Source organism: Asterias amurensis, chromosome 7 (genome assembly GCF_032118995.1).
Source record: "Asterias amurensis chromosome 7, ASM3211899v1".
In the NCBI taxonomy this organism is placed as follows: domain Eukaryota; kingdom Metazoa; phylum Echinodermata; class Asteroidea; order Forcipulatida; family Asteriidae; genus Asterias; species Asterias amurensis.
Window position 1 is genome coordinate 19,061,622 of NC_092654.1, and position 25,344 is coordinate 19,086,965.

A 25,344-nucleotide genomic window follows, 5' to 3' on the forward strand; every position below is an offset into this window, starting at 1 on the left:
GCTGTCTTTCTTGTTCTGGGAAAATGAGACTTCAATGCACTGTTAAGGACATGATCAAACAAACGAACCTTTTCAAAAATGAAAACCTTTAAGAAACTAGATTTGCAAAAGCCACCATTTGCATTAAATTCATCATTCGATGAATCAAAATGACTCATTACTACACTTCTTTCTGAATCCTGTTGATACGTATGGTATAACAAACAAGTTTTCTGCAGTCTCGTAAAACTAACCATTTTGGATAAAAATATTGCTCCTTTTCATCCAACGTAAGGAAATTCAACTACTAGTTTTTGGTTAACCAACAAACAGTTTACTATAGCAGAACTTGAGTTCGAACCTGCAACCTCTGGATTAAGGTGATGGCATTCTACCAAACTGAGCTATCTACATGTAGGTCTTTGTCTTCAGCTGCGCCACCCATCTGGAACTCTCTACCACTTAATCTTTGAATCTTGTCTTTGTACCACAAAGTTCAAATCTCTTCTCAAAACTTATCTTATGTCACAGGTTTTCAAGGACTAATTTTGTTGTGTCTGTTTTTTTAGTTTTATTTATTATCTTATTGCGCCTTGAACACCCAGCAGGGTGGATATGTGCGCATTACAAGTCTTATTCTTATTATTACTTATTTTAGGTAGACCTTATGTTGGTAGTCTCCCTATTTTGGCAATATCTTTGCTTGGGGTTGCCAGTCAGAAATTAAACTATTGATACTGTACATGTACTTCTCTACCATCTAAAGGGTAACCTTTCTCAGGAAGATGAGAACTTACACCAACATTACATTTTGATTAATTTTTTGTTTTTCAATAATGACAGGTTTTCTTTTTACTTGGCCTTGATCCAACACTGTAAAGACCCTTTCCCTTAAAATAAATCCAAAAAGTTCATCTTAAAATGTTTTTTTTTGGCAAGCACTGTTTAAAATGTAATTATTGGAATTAAAAAAAATTGAAAAAGAATCAGCTATATTTTCCACGCCATCACAAACGCCTTTTGTTGTCAACGTAATTACATTTACGGTGAATTTTTCCCGAGACCGAAAGTCCCTACATAAATGCTGCAAAATATAATTATCAACATTTCATCAAAATAATTAAATTTTGGATGATTGCATTTAACAGCTGTGAGCATAAAACATAGAAAATTGGAATGGCCACTTCCTTTCCCATCAGACAATTATCAAACTTCACAAGGAAGATAAGCAAAAACCCCAAGGAAGATAAAACTTTGGCAGTGGGGGAAAACTTTAGGGGTGGTGGGAGAAGGAAAACAATATGTGACTAATTCCCAATTAACTGCCCAAGCATTGCAGAAACCTTTAGAAGTTGGTTTCTTTGCATAGCATATTACCCCAAGGAGAGAAGGAAGATAGCAAATAGTTCGTTTATAAACAGCAAGAGTGCATTCAAATAAATCAGACGACCACCAAAGTGCACTCCTTAAACCACTTCACGCAAGATGACGTACAGTATACTATTTACCTACAATTTATTTTTGGGTACAGACTGATGGGACGTTTTTTAACGCCTGGAACTACTTTGAATTATCATACATTTTTTTGCCGACAGCCAAACGGCTGACGTTTTTCTCCACCCAGACTTTCCAGTGTGTAGGACTCGAGTTATTTCATCTTTGAACATGTTGAAATGGCTAGGCCGTTTTCATTTTGCAAAGGGCACTTCCATTGGAAAATCTTAAAGTCAATGGGAAATTTTTTGAAGGGACACCAAGGCCAAAATCAAGAAAAACTAAGGCCACGGCCTTCGTGACATGGGTATTTTCAGGTCTGTAGCACGTTAAAGCAGGCACCTGTACCATGATATACTTTGTTTCACACATACAAAGAGCAACAAAAGGTACTGGAATGTGTACCTTGTAAACTCCCTTTCTGAGGGTTAGTGTGTAACTCATGATTCCAGAACTTTGTCATATTGTACAATGTGTGGCATACAGAACTTTGTCATATTGTACAATGTGTGGCATACAGGAATGGATAGGCTATCACCATTGTTCAGCATTTTATATTTGGCTAAATAAGAAGGTAAGCATCGGCACCACCCAGTCGAAGTTCTGCAAATCACTGTTAATGCCTACTCAGTTTTAACACAAAATAACATCAAATCCCGACACTAATTATGAGAACAATTGTTGTCTCTCCACTGTCAAGTCGTGGTTTCAATGTGGTGATGATATTTTCAAAGGAAAACGATTACTGAAGAAGCTTTTAAAAAGTTTTTAAAAATTACACCGCATGGGCAAGACTATTTTTTAAAAAGAAATGTGGTTAACTGCTACCAACACTAAAGCCCCGTTCATACTTCCTGGGAATGCAAATGGGATACAAAATTTGATGTTACAAATTCGCAACGAATAACAGTTGAGTTGACTTGTGTTCAACTCCAGCGAAACACTCACTGCGAAAACAGCTATGTGACGTCAAAATTCGCTTTGCATTCGCTTTCGCAGGAAGTATGAAACGGGCTGAAGTGACAAGAAAATCCCTGTTACCGTGCAATGGAAGTTTCATAAGAAACACAACAAAGGAACACAACAATATGAAGTTTAATTTCAAGACGTATATCTGTACACCAATACGATTAAATTTAACACTGCTCCTTGAAGCTTTTTTATGTAAACCTGTTGCTTTGCCTGTCACAATGAAATCTGATAGTTGTTGTTTCACGCTATCTTTGTTCTGGTACCACTCTCACGTCCAAGTGGTGCGTAGATTTTCTATCATGCGTAGTGTTTTCAAAGGTTGTGAAAATAAGATTGCTCACAGCAAAGAAAGGGTCACTGTTCCATGGTTTTTTCGCAGAATTTTGATGCAGGATATGAAGAGATTATTTGTCACTTCAGTAGCTGAGCATGCAGATGCTTGAGCAATGACTAACGGGGCTGCTGGTTATATATAAAGAATTCTGTATTGTTGTACCAACATCTTGGAGAGGTTAATGACATTTTCATTTGCAAAGGACACTTCCAATTGAAAAACTTGATGTCAATGGGAAACTTTCTAATGGGCACCAAGGCCAAGACCACACCGACAGAGGCAGTGACCTCCATGTTGTTCCAGGATGGCTAGAGTATCAACGTTAGGATGAAACAGTCAAAAGTAACTTTTACCATAGATGGGGGAAATAAGCACAGATCATTTATCCATTTCACCAAAGAAGTTATGTGTTAGCTTTTATCATTTATATCCCATTCCCAGGGTAATAATAAGGTGTGCGTCATGAGTTAGCAGCACAGAGCAGCAGAGAAGTGGAAAGCAGAGGCGAGGCTCGTTCAGTCAAAGGTAACATCCACCCAAACGTACGGGGTTCAAGAGAAGTGGGCATCAACTTCTCTAAACATCTTGTCACATGAAAACATTTTTTCTTCTTCTTCAGGAAACTAAAAATAGGCAATCAACTCTATTGTACATACGTACATTTATGCAAAAGGAACAATTTGAATCAACAAAGTCAAAATCCGAGTATCATTTTCGTTTTAAAGATACTTTTTTCAACTGCAAAATTTCCTTCTTTTCTGGAAACTAATAAGAGACAATCAACTCCACTGTATGCAAAAGGAACAATTTGAGACAAAGTCAATATCTGAGTATCATTTCTATTTTTTTAAGATAACTCAATAGAAAAAAACACAAAGACTGCCAGACTTCTCGAGTCATGAGTTTATTGGCCCCCACACCAAAGTCATTTGCCTTGGGCCTGTTGTCCAGTGTTAATCCAGCCCTGAACCTCCTTGTGACTATTTTAACTTTAAATTGCGACTTACGGTCTTCTTTTTCTTTCATGGAGGTTGCCTGAGACTAAGTTGCCTGTAAATTGCCTCGTGTGACATGGGCCTTTAGGCTCCGTCTTTGACATGAATGGATTTTGGAAGTTGATTTTAGCCCTCAGCTCCTTCTCAGCTCCAGCAGCAAGAAGAGGGTCTCCCCTCTAAGTAAGTAAGGTCTGCGGTGACACCATGTTGAATCTCTTAAGTGAGTAGTGGTGGCTCTAAGAAGAGCCGGTTTGTACTGCTCGACGTTTCAGTCAGTGTGGTCTGAACGTTCTCCAGAAGATGGTCAGCCGTCGATTTCACAAAGAGTTAGGATTCGTCTTATCTCGAGTTAGGACGAGTAACTCGTCCTAACTTAGGATTAATCTTAATAACTGCATGCTACAGTGCAGGGTTGGGACTCGTCCTAAGTCCTAAGATTAGTCTTAAGTTGGGAAGAGTTTTGTGAAATAGACGGCAGAGCGCACTGACTGAAACGTTGAGCAGTACAAACTTGCTCTTCTCAGAGTCATCTCTACTCACTTTTGGTGTCACCGCAAACCTTACTTACTTAGTAATTTCCATTATGCATAGCCTTATCTTATCTAACTACGCTCCCCTCTACTTTGACTGAACATGCCCCAAGCCTTTTCTCTAAAAAAAAAAACACCCTTTCAGCGAGCCCACAACCATGCAGTGAACAGCCAATGATGAGGATGGAAAATGGCGAAAAATTAAAAATAGCAACGGAATGTTTTCTAGACATTACATTTTCTTCCTCCTCGTCCCAATTAGGAATAATGTCCTTTGCGCCCGTCAATTTGGCAAGTTGCTTACTCGTCTCTGAAAGCTCCTGTATAATAAAAAAAAACGCAAGACCAAACACGGACAAGACATGGGAGGTCAAGGTCAAGGTCACACAAACAAACAACCAAACAAATCGTCGGGTTAGAACTATAAGGTCATATGTTTTGGAGCTCCTGGTAAATGGAGTTTAAATGATCAAGAGTGGTCTCCAAAGTAACTTTGTAGTAAAAAGTAAGATATAATTTAAAAGATTTTGGGGGTTGAACAAAGAATTGACTAGAGTGGGATTCGAACCAACGACCTCCGGATTAACGTGCCGGCGCTCTACCAACTGAGCTATCTAGCCCTATATTGGCGGTGTCCCTATTTTGTCAATATCTTTGTTCAGGGGGTGCCAGTCAGAAGCCATACAACCGTTAACTGCCGTGTAGCCAGGGATCACACCCAAATTACGATACAACCTGGGAAGCGGCAGCCAGGGGATGTTAAGGGGATGCGACTTTTTGTTTCAGATATCAATTTAAACCACAAGGGAAACTGACTGGGTAAATTTTGAAATGATTTTGGGGTTGAACAAAGAAAAAAATTTACCCAGTCAGTTTCCCTTGTGGTTTAAATTGATAATTTTAAAGAAAAACATTCATTTGTGGATTTTGATTAATTTCTTTCACAAATTTAAGGACCATTTTTATTCAACACTTTCTTTTGTTCATTACAAATATGAAATTGCTATTAATGACCTTATAGCACTGCGCCTACGAAATCATGCCGTTATGAAATAAATATACAATTACTAATGAAGCTATATATTCAGTTGTAACCATTTGTACATCATAGAAATAGAACTTGGAGAATACTTTGTGTGTACAGTTTAAGCAACTCCATGAAATTGGACCCTGGTTTTAACAATCTCATACAGACCCATACTTAATGTTTGATTGTCCACAGCTGCCATAGAGGGCATGCACAGCAGAGAAATACAATAATCGGGCAAGGCATTCTCCATGCTTTATTTTTATGGTATAGATGTACATATAGTGCTAATACTCAAAATGGCAACAAAAAAAATGATAATAAAAAAATTGTTTTTATTTTTGAGTTCTTTTTTTTAAACAATATCTTTCAATATGGAAAGGTTTGCTGTAACACCATGACTATCTCTAATGAGTTGGGGTGGTTCTGAAAAGAACCATTGTTTTTTTCACCATGCAAAGTTATAAATCCTAAATATCTGTCAAAATGGGACAACATTTTATTTATTTTAGTAGAAGGGCCATAATCACTTTTGTTTTGAAACGTCACTAATGTTACTTTTCCATTTCCAAGATTAAGAGAACTTCGCTTTCAAAGAAATTTTGACAAAAAAGACCTCAACCCATTTATTTTTATTCAATGGCTTGCCACCTGTTCGGAGGTGTTTTAAAACTAGCATTTAGCCAGACCACCTCTGTGATCTCGCAAATGCTGTGCAAGTTGAGAAGGATGTATTTTTAAATCATAACAGGATAACACTTCACACATGTTCACGAGCGGAGGAGTTAGCACTAAGTTCTAAAACGATGCAAAAATAAGTACATCTACAAGATGGGCAAACCATGGAGCTATAACTAGACAGGAGTACAAGAAAGGTTACCCAATTGCATCCTTATTGCTAAGGTGCACAAGTTTCAATTGGAAGACTATTGGGGGGACCTTTTTTCACAGTTCTCAACAGAAGTGCGTGTGCTCAGACCTACGCGCGCAACACTGAGCATGTGCACATAAGCTCAGAGCCACGAAAAAGGACTGTTACGTCTGTTGTTTCCAACGTTTCAAAAAGGTCTCACATTTGTGATTGAAGTAAAACGTTGGCACATAATTTCGCATAAATTGGGGAGGTAGTGCTTTCTGCTCTACCGGCCAGGCTTCGGATTGATGATACACGAGCCTACATCCATATGGACTGTAAAGGGAGTAACCCTGTTTCAGCCCTTGGAGTAGGTGGCAACGTCCTCTGAAAAAAAAATAACTATAGCCCACACCTTGAAATGGCCTTCAGGCCTTGTGTGTCTGGCGACTTGCATAAAAATATAAAAATGTGTTAAAAATAGACAATGTGGATCTTTTTAAAAACTCCTACCTTTAGCATGTTGAACTCATAATGCTGGTAGCCTCGGAATCCTTCCTGAACTGCGGACATCGTACGCGACGTCTTCTCCCAATAGTGAAGCAGTGTGTTCTGGTACGTTGCTAGAGTGTGAGAGAAGAGATTGCACCGGCTGGCTCCGAGGAGGTCGATCTTTTGGCAGACATCGTTCTTGAGCTTGTCAAATTTCAGCTTGGTTGTCCGGACTTGTGCCTGGACCTGCAAGAACAAATTTGAACCAGGAGCATAAATACATCATTTGCGTTTTAAAAGCACTGTATTTATAAGCAATGCAGTATTTTCACAAGACATGTTAAGAGAAAAAAATCCAAAGGAATGTTACTTGGGTGGGATTCAAACCTACAACCTTTGTCATTCTGGGGTAGATGTCACAACTGTACCACTAAACCACGAAGCTTGCCCAGTAGCTACATGACAGGCAGTTCAAATCCTTTATTTTAGCAGAGAGGGCCATGCTAGATTTGGGTCAGGTGTAAATTTATTTTGGAGATCAGGGCCCAATTTCAAAGAGCTGCTTAAGCTCAAATAGTAGCTAAGCACAACAAATATAAGCTTAACAGAATTAGGGTACCAGTCAAAATAGCATCAAACACGCACCATTTCTGATTGGTATCCTGCTTATTTTTGCTTAGCAGAAATTGCTGCAGCTCTATGAAATAGGGCAAAAATAAAGGATGGCTTAGTGGTATCTTGCCAAGCATTTCACCTCTTTGGTCCCCAGTTCTTAACCCACCTTCCTCAGACATGTCTACCTCCAGGCTCAGACAGGAGCCTCACGTGTGGGCTTAGTTTTTAGTCCCTCCCTGGTTATGTATGTTTCCCTTCATAGGGTTTTCCTCCCACATCTAAAACTGAGCCATTTCTTCCTTATCTTTCCTTAATACACAGGCCCGATACTTCACGGAGGCAACGAAGGCGATTGCCTCCGTGTCCCATGGTCATTGCCTTGGTGCCCTTGAAATGCTCCAGTACAAGTTTGCAATTTTATCATAGGGTGCCCTTTACCAAGAAGAAAATGCCTTGGTGCCCTTGCCCTTTCAAAAACGAAGCATACAGCCCTGAATACATATATTACTACAGATGTTAATTTTGGCATCGGGGATATAGAATATAATTTGGTTTTTACCCTTAAACTGATAAGAGACAGGGGGTCTGCACAACCCATCCTCACAGCCTGATCCTATCTCATTCCTACATGGCAAATATATGACAGTTACAGATGGACAAACAAGGGGCTTTTAAGTAACAAACAATATGATAGACAACGGGACTACTTCCATTTTGTCAACGATGACACAAAGTCTTGTCTTGACAATCTGTCTCAAGAAGCAAAGCAAACTCGCCAGTTTTGCATCTACGAGAGGGCAAGGTTGTCTTGGTTTCTAGTCGAATCAGTTGTCATGGTTAATTAATATGCAGCTTGAATCTTTTTGAGGCATCTGCTCTAGAATGAATGTATTATGGTATGAATTCCCCCCGAGTACACGTACATGAACATGTAAATGTAGCCTATGGATATTGTTTCGCCACAGGCCCCAGAAAGCATTGTCAGTATCATACCACGGGAAACAATTTCAAACTCAGTTTTACTATCACCCAATGTAATTATTAAATCAGAAAATACTGATTGGAAAATGTGCTTCAATTATGGGCTGGGATCATGTGTATTACATGACATTTGACTGTTTCTGCTAAGTAAGTTTTATCCGTGCTAAGTAAAGTTGGTATGTGTTAGGAAACTGACTGACTTGAAAGGTTCATCTAAACAACGAATTGGAAATCACACATTTTCTCTACAACCAATGTGAAATATTACATCAGAAAATACCAATTGAAAATGATCTTTAGTTATGTGCAGGGTATGTGTGTTAGTTATGACATTTTATTTTGACTGCTACTGCTAAGTTAGATTTATTAGAGCTAAGCAAAGGTGGTTACCTTTATGAAACTGACGGGCTTGGGTTTTGTTTAAAGGCAAAAATGTCTTTCACACAATGGGGTATGGACAAATTCAAAATAGATTTTTTGAGCAATTTATAAACTCAGAAAATACTGATTGGAAAATATGCTTCAATTATGGGCAAGGTAGGTGTGTATAGTGACTAGTTGACCGTTAGATTTATCGGAGCTAAGCAAAGTTGTTTAGCGTTATGAAACTGAGAGGCTGAAGGTTCCATCGAAACGAACAAATGGCTTCAGCCGTATCAAGCTTCTTCAGAGGTATCTAATTGTTGATTTTCCCCCTCCAAATTGGATTTCAATTTGCGCAAATTAGAGAGGATATTAATATCATGAATGGCGTCATCAGCCGTGGGTTTTAACTACAGCGGGGGCTGATTGTAAATTAAATCACAGCAAATTGGTCAGGGCGCTTGATTAAATTGTACAGTGGGTACTGGATGAGAAGGCGAGGTCGCTGTCCACATTGATGGTTGTATGTCATGTTTGATACGCGGTACCCGATTATGTATTGTGTTGACTTAAACTGTACTGTAGGAAGTGGCTTGTTCAGAGGTTTACTGCCACAGGGGGAAACGGAGAAACGAAAATGGCAACAGGGTGGCTGTGATTGGGAAGTTACAGGTTCTGTCCGCTTGTATATGTCCATACCGTATATGAAAAATGCCACCAGGGTCAACCTTTTATGGATGTTGAATTTGCATCCAGAATAGAATATCCATTTTGTTTTACCCATGTACACTTATGTGTGTTAGCACACTCAGTACTTTACCGGGTTCTGTAAAAAAATCACAGGCATATTAATCGGGTTGGACTTGAACCCACCCACCTTTGCAATTCTAGAGCAGTGTCACTCCAGTCTAGTTGGAGTGACACTGCTCTAGAATTGCAAAAGATCGTGGGTTTGAATCCCACCCGAGTAATATGCCCACATTGATTTTTGTTCACAGAACTCAGAAAAGTATTGAGTATACAGTGCTTACACAGATAGGGTCAATCTTCATTGAATCCTGAACGCGCATGGTTGCAGATAAAGCTAGATTTGGAGGAGAAGTTTCCTAGTTTTTAAAAAACAAAATGGCAACAAGGGGTGAGGCACAGTCAAGATTTGGAAGCTCACTTATCCTGTCTGATTGAATGGGGGGGGGGGGGAGAGAGAGTACTAGTACGAGAAATGCCACAAAGGTCAAATCTTCGTTGATTCCTGAAAGCGCACATTGCATATAAAGCTAGATTTAGAAAAGAGATTTGGGGAGAAGTTCCCCTCAAGATAAAAGGCTTAGTTTACTTTTGAAAATCTGGTACGTGACAAATGTTTTGTCAGTGGAGAAGCTTTAGAATAATAATGCCAAAAGGGTAAGGATTTAACCTAGTACTGATAATATCAGACGACAGACGTACATGTAGAGAGAAGTTTAGTATTGTTTATGAAAATGGGGTAGAATTTGGTGAAATTCTGAAGCTGGAGATTACCCATGTTACAAAATGTTTCCCGAAGAATAAAGAATTAAAAGTCATGAAAATTACAGACTTGATAGACTGATCGTAAAATCATCACAGCAGGAACTACATGTACAACATTTAAACCAATTAATTTTGCTTTGTACTATGTAAAGAATTTACTGAAGCCTGTGCATCTATAATAACTTTGGAAACGTGTCTGCAATTTACTCCTGACGGCAGAAAGAGTTATAGTCTGCATCGCTGAGTCAATCAGTTTTTCCCAGAACCACCAATCACATAAAAGAGATCTATCTACATATACATTGTACATTGTGTCACCAAAAATGTCTTATGGCTTTTTATACAATTTCTAAAACAGTCAGTTACACAAGTAACCGACCATTTCGTATAATTTAGACTTAAAACAATTATTTACATGGACTTCATGTAGTCCATTACATGCACAACAGTACTTATTATAGCAGGTATACATTTAAAAAATTAACTAATACGAGGAAAATCCCACTTATTGTAACTTTAATTACATTGTGTTATCTTCATTACAGCTTTTATTTTTGACGAAGACTAAACACAAGATGATGAACGTATGTATAAACTTTCAAAACTTCCTGCTCAAAGCCTAAAATTTAGAGAAAAAGCCATGCAGCCTTTCTTGCGCAAAAGCTCTTCATTAAGAGTAAACAAATAAGCCTCTTACTCCATAAATATCCCTCAAACCATCACACCCACACGCTGTCAGTCAGGGATTCTTCGTTATTCAATTTTCTGTTTTTGTTTGTTTTTCCCTTTCTTCCCGTAGACAATTCCAAAATGAAGATCAGGGGGTTTTAAAAAACCCTCTTGACGTCCCCAGGGTCCGAGGGCTTAATTGCAAAATTTACTTCGCCTGGATCATCCAATTATATCACCTGGGCATGAGGATGAGGAGGGGCGTCCTCTTTTGAGGCTTGTTAAGAGCTTGTAGGGCTTCCTCGCCCGAACGACATGCCCAACTGACTTCTTAATATCAATTGGTTCATTTTGCCAGCATCTTAGAAAACTTTAGAGCGCTCTGATGAGTACTTGGTAACCTGAGACGGGGCAGTTGGTCTGCCTTCCCCCTCTCTTGGAGATGTTCTTGACCTTTCGTAGGACGAGGTTGAAGTGCCAGCAAGAGAAGACCAGCTGCCCACAAGGGGATTAAAAACCTCATCCCTAAAACATCTTAAAGGGAAGGTACGCTGGCAGAATCGGTTGATGACTATGGAAGGGAAAAAAACTGCCTACAGGTGGACCGGGTCTCTTCCCTAATTCACTTTAATGATCATCTTGTTAAAGAGTTTGCAAATTAGGGACGCCAGAAAAACCAAACAACAAAATGCCAACGGCACTTGGAATTATTAAGCCTCATCAGCGATAATAGATTTTATGACGGATCAATAAAAGGATTGGTTGACTCGTTTCTTAATTATTATGAACTATTACAAATCCCCCAAGAACTTTACAAATTGGTCATATATCAGATGGAGAAATTGGAACTCTTGATCATTATTCCGAACAAAGCGTTGACTTTCCTTAGAGGCTGATGCCATAAGCCTTAAACCTAGTTAGTTTGAAATTAAATTGGTACCATCTGGTTGATTATTAAACACCCCCTCCCCTAGTTTTTGTAAAAATTTCTTTAAAGACACTGGACAATATTGGTAATTGTCAAAGACCAGCTTTTTCACTTGGTGTTTCTCAACATATGCATAAAAAAACAAACCTGTGATAATTTGAACTCAATTGGTCGTCAAAGTTGCGAGATAATAATGGAAGACAAAACACCTTTGTCACACAAAGTTGTGTGCTTTCAGATACTTGATTTCAAGGCATCAAAATCTAATTCTGAGGTCTTGAAATCAAATTCATGGAAAATTACTTCTTTCTCAAAAACTACATTACTTCAGAGGGAGTTCTCCATTGCTAGTTACCAAGTAAGGTTTTATGCTAATAGTTATTTTGAGTAATTACCGATAGTGTACAGTGCCTTTAAGCTAGGGATAAGGGAAAGGGGTGGACTCTGGGAACTTCAACAAGCTCGACTCCAGTAATCAGTTACCCACTAGCAGCACCTGCTTGGATTTGATCAACTTTCATATGATTGGGTTTTCTCAATTGATTGTTGAATGAAAGGCAACGACTCGTTCCCTAAATCACAATATAATAACAGATTCATAGATGGCCCCAAAGTTGTAATTTGACTTCTGAATTTGCTTTTTAAAGGGCAGGGAATGTTTGGGTTGATTCACGGTTTGAAAGTCTTTAAATTAAATTTAATGATAATGTTGGTAAATTTGTTGTACTTTTGAGCAAGAAACAAAATTCTGGAAAAACAAAACGAGCCAATTCAGATTGTATGTTGGGTAAGTTAAAACTGCTCTACGAGTTTGACCAGCAAACAAGAAGTTTGAGCATTTTAAAGTCATTGCTCTGGTATTTAAAAACATGCAACAGTTTTCTTTATTTTCTAAAAAATATATAATCAATGTCTGGGGGCCGATGTGCATATTTCAGCAGGGCGTAACAGGGCATACATATAGCAAGGCATAGCAGGGGGGCCTAAGGCTGATTCCATGGTGCTGTTTACCAAAGAATTCTGCACGTAAAGCATGTATTTCAGCAGAGCATAGCAGGGCGCCAGGGGTAGATTTCATGTTGCTGCTTATCAAAGAATTCTGCGCTTACTGCGGTAAAGTGAGTATTTCAGCAGGGCCTAACCGGGTGAAGCAGGGCATACCATACCAGCGTATAAAAGGGCGTACCAGGGTATACAGGTGCCACGAAACCGGGCCCCAGTTCAGTGTTTAAAACCAGTCAAAAACAAACTAAGTGTTGACTAATTAAATCTTCCACAGGTATCATCATTTTATATGTTTGGTAATTACTCTGAAAATTAATGGCAGTACTAAGTAAGAAGTACAGCAGCTTTTGGACAGTGTAATGCATTAAGCGAAACCTTTCGATTCGGAGTACTGCGGTCACCCAGGGGTATACATGTAAATGGGTACCTAAGAGGGTAGAGGTTGATATTGTGAAAAAGCCTTTGGAGCACTGTAAAACAATAGCCCAGATTGTATACTCCCCATGGAGCTGAGAAAGAATAAAGGGATGTTATTGGCACAATGACCAGAGGACTAATGTAAAGTGCATTGAGACGGTTATTGTGAAATGCGCTATATATAAGAATTTGTTATTATTATTAAATGGGAAAAGATATCACTTTTTATCCCCACAAATTTGAGACCTGAAGACATTTCTCAAATTGTGTATTTTACAGATTATTCTTCCTGCATGGAAATGCCTGCTCCAATTTTTGTTATCAATATCTCAAAAGCACTACCACTTTTTGGAATGAAATTTTCACAGGATAGTTTTACTATGGTGTACTGTATCTACAAGGATGAAACAAACAATTACCAAATGTATACAATCCCTTTAAGTTAATTTCAACCACTCACTTCCGTAAAAACCATCTGCTGTTAGGGGGGTTTGTTTTATTCTCTCTTTCAAAGATGATTGCAAAGTGATTTGTTGTAAGGGGAAGAACTATCCCTTCCTCTACCAAGACAATTATTCCCCTCTTCGGGACAAGAACCCTCTTTATTGAGACCATCTGTGCCGATTGATGCTACCTATAAACCTAGATTTAAAATTAATTCCTCATTTCCCATGCTAGAAATGGCCTAAATGATCCCAAAACAGGAGATAATAATGACAGAGCCTTCTGTACAATTTACATCCATGAGGATTTGATTTTATCTGGTCCCCCTTCTTCATGTCAATTAATTTTCTGAGCGTTTACTGTTTCTCCTGTATATAATCGAAGGGTCGGTAATGACTCTAAAAATTGCAATAAAAACTTACATGGTAAGAAGATAGTGTAATGCATTTTGAGAAATATCTCACTCCGAATTACTACGGTCCCCCAAAATTTTATTATAAAAAATCATATCCAGGGTAATGCTTTTCAGAGTGTGTACTTAAGTTAATCACTGGGACCAGTGTATTTAAAAATAAATATATTTTGAGTAATTACCAATAGTGCCACTGCCTTTAATAATACCAATAATACTAATGATTTTTCTGAGGGCAAAATAATCAGACTTAAATACACCTTTTTGGAACCACTTGATTAATTAAATTCCATATAAATGAACAAAACTAACCCGTGAAAATTGTATTTCAAAATAGATATATTGCCAAAAACTGGAGCGATTGTGTTTATGCAGGAAGAATTAATTGGAATACACAATATGAGAAACATATCTGACAGTAATGTTTGTCAGATTCAAATTTTTGGGGATTAGCAGAACCAGTGATTTTATTGAACACACTGATTTCATTGGATAAACAAGCGGTGGCATAAGCTTTCTATCTGTGTTTTGATTGGTCCAGTTGATGTTTGGCTGCTGCATTTTCGGTCATCTGCATACAGCAGTGCATTTGTTTGTACGTCTGATTTGACGGCGAATCTCCATGTCAAATGAATGCAAGGTCAAAGGTGATAATGGACAGGGGGATTGAGAAATGGTCACCGTGGTCAAGTAGTTAGACTGAAGGGCTTGCAATCACAAGGTTGTGGGTTCAGAATCTCTCAGCTACATGTAACCGCTGATTTCACAATGACTAGAATAAATAACGTCTTTTAGTTACTGAAACCACAATATTTCTTGATTTGTGCAATTCATAATCAAAGACGTTAAATGAGAGAGATTGGCTGTTGCCAGCTCGGTGTTAATATCCCGTTGTGGGAGTTTGCTGAGTTCCCTTGACGGGAAGATCATCTAAACAAAGGCAGTCTAGGAAACCACTCGATATTAACTATTAACGGACAGTCAGTCAACCTGGTCGATATTTGACAACAGAGGGGGTAATTGACATTCTAAAAACAGAATTACAGTATGTATTGAGAGAGTTGCGACATAGAGGGAGCTGTTTTCTTTGGTTACATGGTTACTGGGTACCGTATTCATTTTCGAAGTACGGGATAGTGCATTTAATGTTGATTGAAGTAAAAATTTATTAATTATATGCATTGGTGAATGCATTTAACTGTCTATTAAAAAAACATTGCAATGCTTTCTTGCTGGTAGGACTCCAGCATATGGCCAGAGGAAACAGGTCTACTTTTTGAAGAAAACAAATAATTCTACATTTATACAACACGGAACTGGAAGAGGATTGTTATGATATTTCTTCCCAGCAGGGTCAAAATAAGGGGCAAGGTTTTCTTGCCATTTGTAGTTAAAGTCTTGTTCTCTTTCTGAATATTAAAGGGTGGCTGCAGTGGGTTTTTTAAAAATTTAAACGATTGAACATGACTTTTTAAACCTGAAATATTTTTTTATATATTTTTTTTAATGCGCAAGTATTTTTAAAGTGGTTTTCAAGAGATTAGGGGAACCCACCCCGCCCCTAAAAGGGAACCTTCATGTGACGTCATGTCGGGAACCCGAGCCGTCGGGCCCCCTGGCTGTGTGCATATAGAGACGTGTGCACTGTGGGCCTGGTACCTAGGCGCGTGTAGTTAGGGACCAGACTCTTTTTGCCGACGATATGTTTAAATTCCCGACGTGACGTCGATGGAAGGGGGCGGTAACAATCCACAAAAGGGGGGGCATGACTTATTCGCTAATTACGCAAGTGAGATATGTCAGGGAACAAACAAAACACATTTTATTGATGTTCAAAACATATATCAGAAATAAATGATAGCAAAATTAACTGTTTAATTAACTGTTTAATTTTAATCCACTGCAGCATCCCTTTAAATAAATTACATGAAACTTAGGTTTACTAAGGGAACAGACTAATGCTGTCTTTGTTTTGTTTGTCGCTGTATTTTTCATGTATGTACATGATGTATGTGTGCTTTTATTAACTTTTATTTTATTTTTTATTTTTTATATCTTTTTCTAAAGTATATTCTTAATCGTTTATGAATTTAGTCTTTTATCTGTAAATTTAGAGATTCATTTATTAGTTTCCCTTTCCTGTATTTGGCGATTCGTCCGCTGTTGGCTTGGATAATAAATTCAAACACATTGAGTGAGAAATTGTATTTGCTTATGTACATGATGTATGTATGCTTTTATTTATTGATTTGTTTTTTAATTTATCTTTTTCTAAAAATTCAAGAATGTGTACATGTACATATAACTACACACATTGCGCTGTCTTTAAGCTGCAAGTCAAATTTATTCTTACACCCACTCATAGAATACAGAAAAATAGAGTGCAGCCACATTCCATATCAAACTTGACCTTCGCTCTTATCGAATTTTTAATACAGAATGGCTTTATTTTTTGGTATCTACTCTGGCTTACGTAACACCTAATTATTAACAGGCTGTCTTAACAGCACTCACTATTTTTTTACAAAGGGTATTCAAAGCTGCAAGAAACACCAAGGCGAGCCCTTTCTCTAAGAGACAAGTGTACTACTAGGTTCTATACGTGCATTAAACACCACACAGGACATCTGAGTTCACATTCCGTCCAAACCCGAAGGATAAAGCAAGTTTTTGTCAAAAGTGACATGACCGAGACCAAAACCTACACAATGACCGACAGCGCCAGAACTTTGTGGCTATGACGGAACTCCATGGGAAAGTATCCATTTGGAGGGGGGATGTTAGGAAGCACCATGGCAACAAGCATGAAGGAACTTATCTTGAACCCTTTTTAACACTGTATCACTTATCCTTGTGAAATACAGCCCAGTGGAGGCCCCAGGAGTTTTGTTACCCCATGGCTACCCCTGCACACTTTCACATTGTCCCCGCCTACGTTCCTAATCCATGGGGTTCCAGCTGTACGTTTCAAGAATACCCCAAGGTTTTACCGCTTACCCCTACTCCAGAACAGGGGTGGCTGTTTCCATGGAAATATCGGAACCTCTGGCGGAGGCAGGTATTCCGATCTACTATATCAGCACATGCCCAATTGCCGGGGCAGACCCGGGAAGACTGGTGGTCAAACGATCACAGTATAAAAAGGCCCAACGTTATTCCTGAGGGTCATCCCCCCCCGGGGAGTAGTGTGAAAAGGCTTTCAGTATATAAGTTGTCTTACCTTTCTAAATTTCTCAAGCTGTTTGTAGGTGTCTGGGTCCAGCTCCTTGGAGATGTCTTTCATCCAGAGTAAGGCTGCTCTGTATTCTAATCGAGATCCTTCCATCCTATTGATCGTCATCAAGGTATCCGAGATGGCTCGGTATCGGAATGTCTCAATCTCTTGATACAGACGGACTAGGGGTCCTCGTAGGCCTAGCCTGTGTGACACACAAGAAATGGGTTGATGATAAGGAGGGATACATGTTGAGATGTCAGGAGTTGCTTGTAATGGATACTGTAATTATATTTATTACTATATTTCTTGTAATGAAACCAAGAATACCTCATAGCCGAATCTAATTACTGTAAATTTACAGATCATTGCAGATCAATGGACGATAGCTTTTCTTTAGCGCAAAAGGTGCACGTGACCTCAGCGTACAGTGGTAGTATTTCATGTTATACAAGGGAGTCTATTGATTTATATAGACCCCTTACACAACAAGGAGCGCACTCTGAACAAAGCGCACCTATCATTTCCATCATTTTGGAGTCAAAACTTTTGTGCATGTTTGTGCACGATTTGGACCCCAAAATTGGGTACAGGATAGGGGGTGCAAGGGTACCTGACAAAGGGACCTGAAGCCCGGCTCATACTTCCTACGAGTGCAGATGTGAAGGGACTTTTAACGTCTAACATCTCCCAGCGAATAATTCGCAAGAGTTGAACACAGTCAACTGTTGCGAATTCATCGCTACAAATTTTAGATGTCAAATTTTGTATTACGCTCGCAGAAACTATGATTTGGGCTTGAGAGGTCTGGAACTCACCTCTGTTCTGAAGACACAATCTGAGCTTTGCCCACAGCTGCCATCATCTTCCCTGCTCTTGTCTTATCCTGGGAACTCTGTGATTTGAGGAAGCGGCCCATGGCATTCTCTTCCTGGGAGAGTGCTGTAGTTATACAAGGAAATGGAACAGATGTGTTGCATTAAAGGCACTTGTCACTATTGGTAATTACTCAAAATAATTATTAGCATAAAAACTTACTTGGTAACGAGCAATAGAGAGCTGTTGATAGTATAAAACACTGTGAGGAAACTGCTCCCTCTGAAGTAACGTAGGTTTTAAGAAAGAAGTAATTTCTCACCAAAATCTTTGAATTGAGTTTGAAACCTCACCTGAGGTATCAAATTCAAGCATCTGAGAGCACACAACTTGTGGCACAAGAGTATTAATTCTTCAACTATTCTCTCTAAACTTTGACGCCCAATTAAGTTAAAATGTTCACAGGTTTGTTATTTTATGCATATGTTGAGATACACCAAGTGAAAGGTGTCTCCTGACGATGACTAGAGCAAGCATAGTACAGTTACTTACGATCCTATACGCTAAAGTATTGGTCCCAGCCAATTTTTTATTACCTTCCGCCTGGTTAGAAAAAGCAGGACAGTTCTTTTCAGAACTGAGAAGTCTCCCGAACATCCGATAAATCTACTCCGCGGTAGTAGAATAAAGAAAGACAGTTCTCTAAGAACAAAACCCAGCAGGCAAGTAGATACACACATGATGTTACCGCAAACCAAATATACATGGATACCTCACCATGCAATGCCTCAAATCCTATATAACTCTTTAAATAATATTTAACTCTTTCAAGCGTCTACCAGTCATAAGCGACTGATTTATTTAGGGTGACAAAGGATCCCAGTTAAAGCACTCAACTCCACAAAGGGTTTAGCACTTATATTCACACTTACCACATAGATTATCCTGGTATTTCTCAATAATTCTGAGCAGATCCATACATGTTTTCTGTATTGAACGGAACACCTGTAAAACAATTAACAAACAAAGGTCAGTGTGAATCTTTAAATAATGATAATAATGTCCTCATATATTAACAGTATCAACAAAAACACCAGTTATTCAAAGGCAAAGTATACCTTTGGTTTTGAGAACCATTTGATAGATTTATAATTCTTTTATTGTAGTTGTACAAATTATCCTATTAAAATTTAATCTTAAAAGTTGGTTGCAATTTGAGAATCTGGAGCAAATATATCCGAGCAGGAATAATAATATAGGATTAGACTATCTGAGAAACGTTACTCTGATGCCTGCCAACTGACCTCCATTTTTTTCTAAATCCTTTTTAAAGAAAGGATTCCAAAACCAGATCATGGGTGTTTACAAAAATGCTTTTTAAGTCATGTATAGTAAGTAGAAGCCTAGAAGTTGACCTCCAGATTTTAAAAATCGTTTAAAAAAAGGGCTAACAAATTTATGTATTCACAACCCCAGGTATTAAAAAAAAAAAAGAAAAAAAAGAAGCTTTTTAGGAGAGGTCTGGCAATGGTCCCAAAGGCCCACCCTTTAGTGTCTACTAAACACTTCTAACATAAAAAATGTCATTTTGGGGACGAAACCTAACAACTGACCTCCAGTTTTGCATCCAGCTCCGAATCACCGGCTACAACAAACTCATCCTCTTTTCTACCCAGCTTCTTGATGACGGCCTGCTTGGTGACCCAGTACTGCTTCTGAACTCTGTTGGCAACTGACTTGCCTCCTTGCTGTTGCTGTTGGACATGGCGGTCGTAGGCTGATGAGGAGTAACCGCCGGAGTCCCAACTGGAGAGGATTAGAGCAGACAAATCAATCAGTTAGTTTTACCATCCAGAGATTTTGTTTAAGTTCTTAAAATGGTTTGACAAGTCTTGAAATTTGCTAGATTTAATGAACAATCGGAATCGGGATCTTTCAATTCTGTGCACAAATGTTTAAACATGGCATGCACATTATTAGTCAGGCTCTCTAAGGCGAATTGAGAACAAACACAACTTGAAGTGGAAAATAAGTGATTTCGAAAAAGATGTAAACATGTATCTATCAACAACTGCTGGACTACATACATGTAGTAAGCACTGGTTTGTATCCTACAGTTGTACATTGACATTATAGACTCTTGCGATTTCTCTGAAGTTACTTTTAAAAAGTCTTTAAAGACTTTACATATGTAAGTCCTGTCTGAGTGAAGCGACGTTGGCTGTGGCTGTTTTCTATGATGACACAAAAGAAAAGAACTTTTCAGTAATACAGAACTTTTCAATGCCGAAAAAGCGGTTAGTGTTAACTTGGACAATAACCTTTTCTCAAAGATTATTTCTTTTCTTTGAAAACTTATCATGATTTTAAGACTTTCCTATCACATGCAAATTGTATTGTATGGGACAGTTGTTGCTATAAAGTAAACATATTGCTCATACATGGATCTTGGAGTGTTGCTTTATACAAAATGTACCTGTAAACAAATTTGACAGACGGAACCTTTAGTACACAAGTCAAGGAACTAAATTATGTTGCATGGTGAGGGATCTTTCTGTGGACCAAGGATGCGCTGGGAGGGCCATGTTGTGATATCACTGAACTCGAAGCAGCAGCACTGGAAAGACGGGCTGTGGTAGGAGCGATACCGGTGATTCAAGGGGGTTATAAAAATCCTTGAGGAGGAGGAGACCACAGGCAAATGCCTACTGTACATTGTAAGTCTAGTAGAGAGAGTGAGTTACACACGAACATGTACATGTACAGACATGCCTGTCAATGGATGTTTTGTAAGCACAGCCATGATGTGCATTGTCCATAATGTATTGTAGTACCGTGACCAGTGACTATAGCCATAGTGGGCGGTACCGGGCGAGCCTGCCCAGAACTTACAAATTTCACAAGCAAAATACAGTGTGCTGCCCAGCACAGATTTCCCCAAGATAGTGCACTTCAGCAATGGTGGCCTTCTACATACATGTACATCTAAAAATTGGATTTAAAGCCCACCACAAAAATTGGTCCAGCTACAACATGGACCATGACCAATGTAAGAAACCTACCTTGGCTCCGCCTGGGGTACCCTCTGGTACTCAATTTGTTTCCATTTCTTCATAATTCACAATCAAACAGGAATCCAGTTTAAACTCTAGTTTATTCCAAAAGAGAAATGCCACCATGACATTCAAAAGTCAAATTCTACACATAATAACACCCGTGAAGGCCACCATATTGCTTGAAGTTCTGCTGTATACCGCTGTAGTTTGATACAACTTGTATTAAAGTCCAGAAAGCCTTGGGTAAAACCAGCGAAGCGTAATGTAAAAAAAAAAGGACTGGCCAGCTGACTGACTTCGGACAATGAGTTTGTGTTGGAGACCCAGAAGCAGACAAATGGGGAGAACTCTTTGGAATCCGTTCCCCCCTTTTGAACGATTTTAGAACATTGTAGAATATGCACACTACATGTAGCTGGAGACAATTCCATTGCTCAGCATACAACAAGCCTGTGAATATTGCAGATGTGGAGAACTTTACATCAGCAGTGTGGTAGTGTACTAGGTTACTATCCAATAACATAATTGTACATCAATTATTTTGAGCTGATTTTACTAAGCATTGTTTTTTTTCCCTCTGCTTCAGAAGCCTTAAATTGCAGACCAGATGGTTCAATCAAAATGAAAATAAGCTACAAAAACAGAGTACTTATCGGCTTCCGTGTACATGCTCTGCAATGGTCTGTTGGCATACCCTCATGTAAATTGTGTTTCAGAGCATTAATTTATGTAAATTAAACAACGTACATGTTCATGAAGTAAAATTTTCAATTAAAAAGCAAAGTACAACAGATAGGGGTGCTTTACCCAATCAAATCAGTCCATTACAAAGTTACATTACTTATTAAGCCCTTTTCACACGGCCAAAATGTAGCCAGGGTCCCTTGCTACAAATGTTACGAGCGTGGATTGTTTATTTTTTATCACCATGCATGACTGATTTTGTGAGCTTTCACACTGCAAAGTTAAAAAACTAACAACCCTTGTGCGACATCAGAGTGGTATGACGAATTAGTAATCCTGATCACCTTAGTTGGACCATGGAAGTTGGACAAGATAGCACCCACAATAGCATGCGCTGTATGGGGATTTTCACTGAGGATGTCGTTCAATAAACAAGGGTTCCTTTCACGTGATGATGTAGCCCACGTCCATGGTCAAAACTTCCGCTAGTGTAAGATTTTGTCGTAGGTCCGGACCTCCGACAAAATGTAGGAATGTTGGACAAGATTTGACAAGGGACCCTTGACACTCAAGGTGCATTTTGTAAAATCTTACAACCATGCTACAATTTAGCAAGGGACCCTTGCTATATTGCTCTCGTGTGAAAGGGACTATAGGGCTACAATGCATGTGCCGCTATGACAATGGAATTTACAGTTAACCAGTTCCAGGCAATCTTCAGACAAGGAAAGTATTCTCAGTCAAAATTTCACATTGAGTTATAGTTTCACACTCAACAGGCTTAATAACTCTTAATATGGAACTTCGTTTTGACACTTTCCTAGTACTTTCCTATAAGTGCATGTAACGACTACCGCTAATTGACATACATGTGTAACAGATGTTGACAGAACAGAACTGATTGTTTCATTGCATACTTTTCGTCACAGCACTTTTTAGGACTAGTTTCACACACTGTGCCTCCAAAAATCAACCGATAGACCTTAAAGCCACAGTCCTCGAACTCCAAGCTCACATCAGAGATCCTCCTTCCATACAGACTTTCAAAAAACTTCTAAAAACCTTCCTCTTTTAAATTCCTGTTAAGCTTCTGTTTCTTGTTAAAGGTGCTACTCATTTTTATTTATTTTTATCAATCCTCAAAAATCATGCGTGTTTTATGTGAAAGAAGGATCACTACTGCCTCAAACGAATCCTCCAAAACCAATCCATCGAGTGGTAGGCTACAGCAAGTAAACGAAATGAATGATCCTAAATCCTCCAAAATAATATATTGTTTTATAGCATCTCCTTCAGCTAAGTGAGCCTGGGCGACCTACAATGTATGCGACTAGTGTCTTAGTTGCGACTATTGATTGCTTAGTCGAGTCGCGACTACCGTTTTACAACTGCATACATACTCGGTTAATTGTGCCGTCACGACTACTACAAAAACAGTCACGACTACTACAAAAAATAGTTGCCACTCAGGTTTGGCGAACCAATTGCTTCGCTTACGACCATTCCTGACAATATAATTTACTTACGAAACACAATCAGACATCAGTGACACATCCTTCAATCCTTTCAGCCTGAATTTTTCTATTGTGTCAGTGACAAACATGCCGCAATGCATCATGGTAATTATAAATTAGTCGCGACTTGTGTCGAAGTTGCGACTATTTGAGGCGACTAGTCGAGAAGTAAATTTCAATAGTCACCCAGGCCTACAGCTATGTCAGTCAGCAGCTTTTCATCATATTACATATCCACACATTATTGATGCCGTTTGCACTCAATTCTCAATTAACCATCCAAAGGTATACTTTCAACTGTACAAAAAATTTGAACCTTTTTAAAATCCTCCAAAACCTCCAATTGATTGGAGGACTGAGGAGGGTGAGGGTTTTAATATACAAGAATGCCTCTTTTTATGAGCTCAAGAGCCATAAATGTAAGAAAATTTGGGGGGGAAAATTGTTGCATCTGATGCTTGACAGTAGTGACCGAGACATCTTTTTAAATCTCTTTTTTAAACATAAGAGGGTACCATTTCTGTGTGGAACAGCTGAACACAATATACAAATTAATTGTGTTCAGCTGATGCATGCTTTCCACATTGACAGGCCTATCTGTCGAAAGCAAACAGAATTTAATTACTGTTGGATTAGCTCATGTAATAAACGGATGTAAAGATAGATACTGATGCGTAGTACTGTACATAATGTGTACGTGTACCGATTAAATAAAATGTACAATCTAAAGACCTTGCATCACACTGCTGTCATAAGGGTAAATGTAACATCGCAAATACAATACAGTATAAAATTACAAATTGTATCATAACATAGATGTAACAAAACAAAATAAAGGCACTATTCCCTCACGATTCATATCGCACTGTTGAATTACAGAAACTAACAGCCCAGTGACAGGAGAAGAAAATTTCATTGTCCAGCTACTCAGAAAGCTCTTTGGCCCAGAACTTTGTTTGAACAGGAAACATTTAAAGTGAGCAATGTCAAGTGTGGACCGTGTCAAGTGTCAAATGTCAAGTGTGAAAAATGTGGAGGAGTATAAAATGACATTGGGTGTTATTACTAAAAAAAACACAAGACCACCGCAGGGGTCAAATTATTTGTAGCCCACACGATTGACTAGAGCGCCAACTCGCTCTGCGTTTTGAAGCCACCCTGAGCGCAGACATGTTTGATGTGTTGCGTGAGTTCGGAACGTTTTTAATTTTAAGAGAACATACATTGCCGCGTTTTTTTTACATTCGGCGTGTGCGCTTACGTACGTGACTGTCCACTCGTGTACGTCCGCGCTACGAAAACCGTAACTTCCACTTGATTGACGTACTAAAAAAAGTATACACGCCTTTTAAACATGACGCAAATGACGCTCGCAGTTTGTACGCTGATCAGCAGATTGTGCGTTCACATTTGCTGCATTTTTTTGGTTCGATGACACATAGAAAAGAACAAACACACTATCATGCAAATAGCCGTACAATTGCAATACAAAAACTAATGCTATTGTATTGGTTTGTACATAAACATGGATGCGCCCACACGGCTTCAAAACCTTAGTGCATTTATAACGGGGTGTTAGCGCCCTAGTCAATATATAATAGCTCTATGAGCCCACAGGACTAGTAGTGTCAATATTTTACTAGTTTGTAACTGCTGTTTCAGACATCATCATCATTGACTGGCTGACAGTAGACACCTCGGCCCAATTTCATAGAGCTGCTAAGCACAACAATTTGCTAAGCATGAAATTTCTTCCTTGATAAAAACAGAATTACTAACTAAATTTCCATTTGTTGCATATTGCTTGTTACTGGTATTCAGCTGTTGTTTGCTTATCCTGAAAATTAAGTGGAAATTTGGTTGGTAATCCTGTTTTTATCAAGGCAAAAATTTCATGCTCGGCAAATTTTTGTGCTTAGCAGCTCTATGAAATTGGGACCAGAATATTGGTGGGGTTGACGATGAATCAATACACGGTACTCAAATTTGACAATTTTTGTTGAACCTTTTTTTTTAAGTATTTAAAATGTATCCAATT

The 25,344-nt window shown here is 38.7% G+C and overlaps 1 protein-coding gene across 4 annotated transcripts in view; it reads right to left on the bottom strand.

Annotated features, from left to right (window-relative positions):
• The window catches only part of LOC139939459 (islet cell autoantigen 1-like), a 46,942-nt gene that overhangs the window by 19,600 nt on the left and 1,998 nt on the right, over positions 1-25,344 (bottom strand). For 2 of the 4 annotated variants that reach the window (XM_071935393.1, XM_071935391.1), the window contains exons 1-7: positions 21,115-21,168; positions 19,666-19,858; positions 18,985-19,057; positions 18,055-18,178; positions 17,243-17,441; positions 6,698-6,922; positions 4,541-4,624 (exon numbers count right to left, since the gene is read on the bottom strand). In XM_071935393.1, the coding sequence (XP_071791494.1) occupies positions 4,541-4,624; positions 6,698-6,922; positions 17,243-17,441; positions 18,055-18,178; positions 18,985-19,057; positions 19,666-19,858; positions 21,115-21,167 (951 nt within the window). In that variant the 5' untranslated portion in view covers position 21,168. Of the gene's footprint in view, positions 1-4,540; positions 4,625-6,697; positions 6,923-17,242; positions 17,442-18,054; positions 18,179-18,984; positions 19,058-19,665; positions 19,859-21,114; positions 21,169-25,344 lie in introns of those variants that run through there. The other 2 variants (XM_071935392.1, XM_071935394.1) reach the window with 2 other exon arrangements.